This window comes from Lagopus leucura, unplaced genomic scaffold, assembly GCF_019238085.1.
Source record: "Lagopus leucura isolate 7727_CA_CO unplaced genomic scaffold, USGS_WTPT01 103-21_obj-0_obj, whole genome shotgun sequence".
NCBI classification, from domain to species: Eukaryota; Metazoa; Chordata; class Aves; order Galliformes; family Phasianidae; genus Lagopus; species Lagopus leucura.
The window spans coordinates 9,661-15,643 of NW_024964100.1; the positions used below are offsets into that span (position 1 = coordinate 9,661).

General features: G+C 60.3%; 1 protein-coding gene across 2 annotated transcripts; it reads left to right on the top strand.

The window, feature by feature from the left end:
• Positions 1 to 1,172: 1,172 nt before the first annotated feature.
• On the top strand, positions 1,173 to 5,214 carry LOC122191545 (guanylate-binding protein 2-like). 2 transcript variants are annotated; one of them, XM_042891832.1, is made up of 9 exons: positions 1,173 to 1,431; positions 1,519 to 1,646; positions 1,723 to 1,832; positions 2,312 to 2,529; positions 2,613 to 2,855; positions 3,345 to 3,643; positions 3,867 to 4,079; positions 4,153 to 4,255; positions 4,764 to 5,214. In XM_042891832.1, exons 1-9 carry the CDS (start codon positions 1,239 to 1,241, stop codon positions 5,147 to 5,149), a joined length of 1,893 nt encoding a protein of 630 aa, XP_042747766.1. In that variant the 5' UTR covers positions 1,173 to 1,238; the 3' UTR covers positions 5,150 to 5,214. The 2 variants fall into 2 exon arrangements, with proteins under 2 accessions (XP_042747766.1, XP_042747767.1); XM_042891833.1 differs by having other exon boundaries at positions 3,369 to 3,643.
• Positions 5,215 to 5,983: the final 769 nt, after the last annotated feature.

A 5,983-nucleotide genomic window follows, 5' to 3' on the forward strand; every position in this document is an offset into this window, starting at 1 on the left:
GTGGTACCATGGAGGTGTTGTGTGGCAGTACAGAGGCACTGTGGCTGCACCATGATTATTGTGTAATGGGAAAGTGGTGTTGTGTGCTGTTAGTGTCACACTGTGGCTGTAGCATGGTTCTGATGTGCGGTGGTACTGGCATGCTGTGGCTGTGAAGGTGGTCACTGTGATGGTGTTAGACGGCATTGCTGGCTATGTAATGTCTATTCCATAGGTTTGTGACGCTGTGTGGTGGTGGCACCAGCACACTGTAGCTCCCCCATGGGCCTGTGTGGCTGTGCCAGGAAGGTGTGTGGTGATGCTGGCACGTTGCACACGTACCATGGACTTGCTCTGTGGTGGTCCCAGCACACCGTGTCTGCATTAAGCTGCTCGGTGGTGGTGCTGTTGCATTGTGGCTGCACCGCGGCACCGTGTGGTGGCAGCAACCCCACTCCCTATCCCACAGCAGTGCAAGGCACTGATGAACGAGGGTTTCAAACGCATGGAGATGGCAATGCAGCAGATGATGGAGCAGATGCAGAAGAGGGAAATGGAGATCTCCTCATGGTGCCGCACGGGTGTGAACTTCCTGAGTAATCTGCTCACATCTCTTCAGCTCGTGCTGTCAGACAGTGACAGCGAAGAGGAGGTCAGCGATGAGGACAGCGATGAGGACAGCGATGAGGACAGCCATGTGTAGCCCTGTGCCCTGCCAGCTGTCCATGCAATAAATTCTGTGACGCTTTCCAGGTGTTGTCATTTTGGGACAGCACTGGGCCCTGTTTGGGTAAAGCAAAGGAAGCAGCAGCAGGAAATGCGTCCATGGCAGCTGGGTGTGCTTTCCCTTTCGGTTCTGGCAGCTGCATGGCCAAGCAGGCTCTGGTGCCCCTGACGCCGGCCCCCCTCTGCCTGGTTTGCTACAGCAGCATGCTGTCTGTCACCCCCCCACACACACAGACACAGTGCTGATGTGCAGTGCAGGATCACCAGCCCTTTGGTGGACGTGTCCATCACCAGGCTGCACCATAGTGGAAGTCCTTCAGTCTGGATAACAGGATGGGTGTTGTCTCCAACCGGTTTCGATATGCTGTACCTGTGCCAGCTGCCCCTACAAGAATGAAGGCCACAGCTGAGGCATTGTGATTTCGGGGAAGCGATGGGTGTTTACAGGAAGGGAAAACCAACAGCAGGGGGAGGGCTGGGTTTGCTTTCTCTTTCCGTTTCAGCACTGCAAAGCCGCACACAGCAGCACAACCATGGATGCGCCGGTGCTCCCGATGCCGGCCCCGCTGTGCCTGGTGAACAACAAGAATGGCGAGCTGTCCCTGGACCCCACGGCGCTGGCAGTGCTGCAGGAGGTGGCCCAGCCCCTGGTGGTGGTGGCCATCGCCGGGCCCTACCGCACCGGGAAGTCCTTCCTGATGAACCGGCTGGCACAGAAGCGCACTGGTGAGCTGGGGGCAGAACCCCATGCATTCGTTCACTGCGGGGCGTTTTGGGGTATGCTGGGGATTCCTGACGGCTCGCCACCTGCAGGCTTCCCTCTGGGCCCCACGGTGCAGGCAGAGACCAAGGGCATCTGGATGTGGTGCCTGCCTCACCCACAGCGGCCCGAAGCGATGCTGGTGCTGCTGGACACCGAGGGGCTGGGAGACCCCACCAAGGTCGGTGCTGGGGGGAAGGCTGGCCCCACATCTCCCCCCGGAGTCCAGAGCACCCCTAACCCAGCTGTGGGCACAGGGTGACAGCCAAAACGACGCCTGGATCTTCACACTGGCGCTGCTGTTGTCCAGCACTCTGGTGTACAACAGCATAGGCACCATCGACCAGAAGGCACTGGAGTACCTCGAGTATCCTGCAGGGAGCTGAGTGGATGGGGGACATTGGGGTGAAAGTTGGGGACTTGGGGCTACGGGGGACTTGGACAACGCGGGACACGGGCTGTAGCTGTGGGACTGGGGCAATGGGAGATAGGGCTAGGGTGGGGGATTTGGGGTGACACTGCGTGTTTGAGGCTACAGGAAACCTGGGGAAAACCTGTGTGACATGGGCAGCGTGGGACGTGTGGCAAGACTGGGGGATGTTGGCAAAGTCAGACTGGGATTTGGGGAAAAACTGGGGGAACTCGGCAAGGGGGCAGAGGACTTAAGGGGAAACTGAGGGATTTAAGGGTGATTCAGGCTCTAAGAGGGAGTGCAATACTCAGGGCGCAGATGGGCACCGTGGGGCAGAACACAACGTACAGAGGAGAACAGAAATATTTGGGGGGTACACAGGATTCTGGAGGGGACACAGAATTTGGGGAGCGTTGTGCTCCTGAGCAGGGCAGGCTGGTGACACTGCTGTCGGAGCTGATCCAGGTGCGGGACAGGGACAAGGATGGCAACAACGGCGCTGAAAGAGAAGATGAGGCCGAGGACTGCGAGTTCATGCGCTTCTTCCCCAGCTTTGTGTGGGTGGTGCGGGACTTCACACTGGAGCTGCGTGTGGGCGAGCGGCCCATCAGCGAGGACGAGTACCTGCAGCAGGTGCTGGAACTCAAGCACGGTGAGTGCTGGCCCCCCTTGGGGTCATTAGGGAGGCCCTCACGAGCGGCTGCGCCAGCACCAACAGCTGCCTGCCTGCCACAGGGTACGGCCGCAAGGTGCAGAACTACAATGCGACGCGGCAGTGCCTCCGCAACTATTTCCCCACGCGGAAGTGCTTCGTGCTGCCTTCGCCACTGGGCACAGAGGAGCACGGGCGCATGGAGGAGCTGCCCGAGGCCGCCTTGGCCCCACGCTTCCTCCAACAGGCAGCCAAGTTCTGCGACTATGTGCTGAGCTCCTCCAGGCTCAAGACGCTGCCTGACGGCAGAGCACTGACAGGGCGAGGTAAGGGGAGGGTGGGAGCGGGGAGAACTGGGGGCATGGTGACACAGAGGACAACAGGGTGACGGCGAGGCAGGACAACAGGGTGACAGCGCGCTGACTGCAGGCTGATGATAATGACGTCATTGTAAGGGACGACAGGAGGTCCATGGGAGGACAGTGATGATGGCAAATTGGATGATGGGGGGACAACAGCAAAAGCAACAGGACAACTGGGATGAAGGCAAGAGTGCCATGGGACAACAGGGTGAAAACGGGGTGACAGTGGTGACACAGGACAACAGGGGGACAATGACAACGGCAACATGAGACAATGGAGTGATAACACTGGGGACAGCAGAGTGATGACAACGGGACGAAAGGGATACAATGGCAACACAGTGCGACACAAGCCAATGACTGGGCGATGACAGGGTGACAATGGGGCAAAAAACACGGGGAAGACAGGGGACAACAGCAACACACAGCAGCAAGGTGCCAACAACGAGGCAGGTGTCCCTGTGCCATTCCCCACAGCCCTGAGCACGCTGCTGAGCAGCTACGTGGAGGCCATCAACAGCGGGCGTCTGCCCTGCCTGCAGGGAGCAGCAGCAGCCATGATGGCCAATGAGAACGCAGCTGCGGTGGCGGCAGCGCTGGAGGCCTATGCCAAGGGCATGCAGAGGCTGTCACTGCCCACAGAGCCCGCACAGCTCTCGGCTGTGCACGGGGAGCACCTGCACGAGGCGCTCGTCATCTTCCAGCAGCGCAGCTTCCGGGATCGCAACCAGGAGCACCAGTGGCGCCTCATGGTGCGTGGCCACCCCCCTTGTGCCACAGCGCCGTCCCTGTCCTCGCCACCCTGCTCCTATTCCTACCAAGCTGCCCTTGTCTTCACGACCTTGGCCCCATCCCCTCAATGCACTCCATCTCCATTACCTTATCCTCACGTCCCCCCAACACTGCCTCCGTACCTCTGCTCCCACCTGCACTCTCCCCATTGACACCGTGACCCTGCCCCCATCCTGTCCTCAGGAACAGATCAGCACGGAGTACAGCCGCCTACAGGAGGAGAACAATGCAGCATCACGGCAGCTCTGCAAGGCGCTGCTGGCTGAGCTGGCGGGGGCACTGGATACCAGCCTGACCCGTGGGGCCTACGCACAGCCCGGTGGCTACCGCGCCTACGAGGCCGAGCGGCAGCAGCTGCTGGAGGCCTACCGGCAAGCAAAGGCCAAGGGCCCCAAGGTGAGGGCAGCTCTAGGCAGGGGGTCAGGAATAAGGAGGTGAGGCCGTGCCTCAATCGTGTGGGGATGCACAGGCCGAGGAGGTGCTGGATGAGTTCCTGGCAGAGCGCCGGGCAGAAGCGGAGGCAGTGCTGAAGGCAGACAAGGCACTGAGCGAGGCCGAGAAGCAGCTGGAGGGTGAGTGGCGCGTCCCAGTGCCATCCCTTCTCTCCTTCCCCCCTCACCCATCCCCGCGTCCTCCAGGAACAACGGACGCATTGCGTTATTCCTTGGGGACATCTCACAGCGTTCCCTTGTTCCATGGGCCATGTCCCCCAACGACAGCGCATGGCATCCCCATGTACTCTGGGAATCCTTATAACCCTTCACAGGCATCTCATGATGGCCCCAGCACTCGAGGACTCCCCTTCTCCCCGGGGACATCTTCCAGAGTACACACATCTCTTGGGGCATCCCGATGCACCCAGGAGACACCTCAAATTGCTCCTTTTTCTTCCCTGACGAACCCTCACCCCATCCCCACATCCCCACACTCTGTCCCCAGCCCCTCCATCTCCTCCTCACGTCCCCTTGCACTGTCACTTTGGCCCATCACCCCGTGCCACGGGGACCCCCACTCGGTTCCTTAACCAGAAGCACAAGGCTCAGCTCCTGCTTACTCCTCACCCCGTCCCTTTGTTCCCAGACCAGAAGCAGCAGACGCAGCTCCTGGAGCAGCAGCAGAAGGCGACGGCGGAGCGCGAACGGCAGCTGGAGGCGCTGCTGGCGGACGAGCGCAACAGCTACGAGCAGAACCTGCGAGCCCTCGAGGCCAAGATGCAGGCGGAGGCGGAGAGCGCGCAGCGGGAACTGGACCGGGCGCTGAAAGCGAAGCTACGGGAGCACAGCGAGCTGCTGCAGCACGGCTTCAACGAGCGGGCGGCGCTGATCGAGCGAGAGATGGAGGCGCTGCGGCTGGAGATCAACAGCAAGAAGCACGAGCTGGCGGCCAGCGTCTTCAACGCCGTGGGCGCCGCCTTCAAGTTCGCCATTGCGCTAAAGCAGGACAAGTCCCATGGCACAGCCGTGTAGGCGACTGCACGCCGCAAAACCTCCGCCCGCCCCGCTCTGGCGGCCCAATAAAGCGCTCCTCCCGCCCCCCGCTCTCCGCGTCCCTGTCTCGCGGCGCTTCCGGCGCGGTGACGTCACAACCCGTGCGACCAGAACCGACTGCGCCCCCTTGCGACGGCACCGCGGCGCGGCACTGGGAGGGACGGAAGAAGGGAACGAACGAAACCTTTGATTGGGTGGCACGATCTCGCGAGAGCGTGGGCCTTCCGTCTCCTCCCCGGCTGGTGGAGCTCACTTCCGGGTGTCCCGCGCGTGTGGGCGGTGCCTGAGCTGCAGTCCCGTTTGTGCCCGTACGGCACCGCAACGTGCCGCAAGGCAGCAGAGCAGCGCCATCGCAGGCCGCGGCGAGCGTTTGGAACAGCAGAAATACCATATATTCTAGTGGCATCTGTTAGAAACATGGGTCTTGAATTATGTGGTCAGTTCTCTCTTGCAAAACTGCAAATACGTTTCCCTGTACTTTAACTATCAGATCACAATATAGATATTCTTTTGCAAGTCTCAGAGGCATTGTCCAGAATAGGTCTGGGTGTTAATGGGATTAGATCTGCACATAGGAATTTCCCAGGATCTACAGGCTCAGGGCAGAGAAGGCATCAGCACCCATGAGAAACACAAAGCTTTCAGCATCCTGGAGAGCAGTGCCAGGAAACAAACCCTGTCCCAAACACAGAAGTGTCCTGCTAGCTTCTCCTCCAGGCCTTACCTTCACTGCTCAGCGCAGCAGGTGCCTTTGCCTTGTGGCCACCCCAGAAGAAACGCAGGGCAGCAATGAGCCGGTGCAGGAAGCACACC

Excerpts from the sequence above, each read along its gene's own strand:
- LOC122191545 (XM_042891832.1), top strand. The coding sequence starts at position 1,239 with ATGGATGCGCCGGTGCTCCCGATGCCGGCCCCGCTGTGCCTGGTGAAC. Across the intron at positions 2,856-3,344 it reads CAGAGCACTGACAGGGCGAG|GTGTCCCTGTGCCATTCCCC; the intron begins GTAAGGGGAGGG and ends ACAACGAGGCAG. Across the intron at positions 4,080-4,152 it reads CAAAGGCCAAGGGCCCCAAG|GCCGAGGAGGTGCTGGATGA; the intron begins GTGAGGGCAGCT and ends GGGGATGCACAG.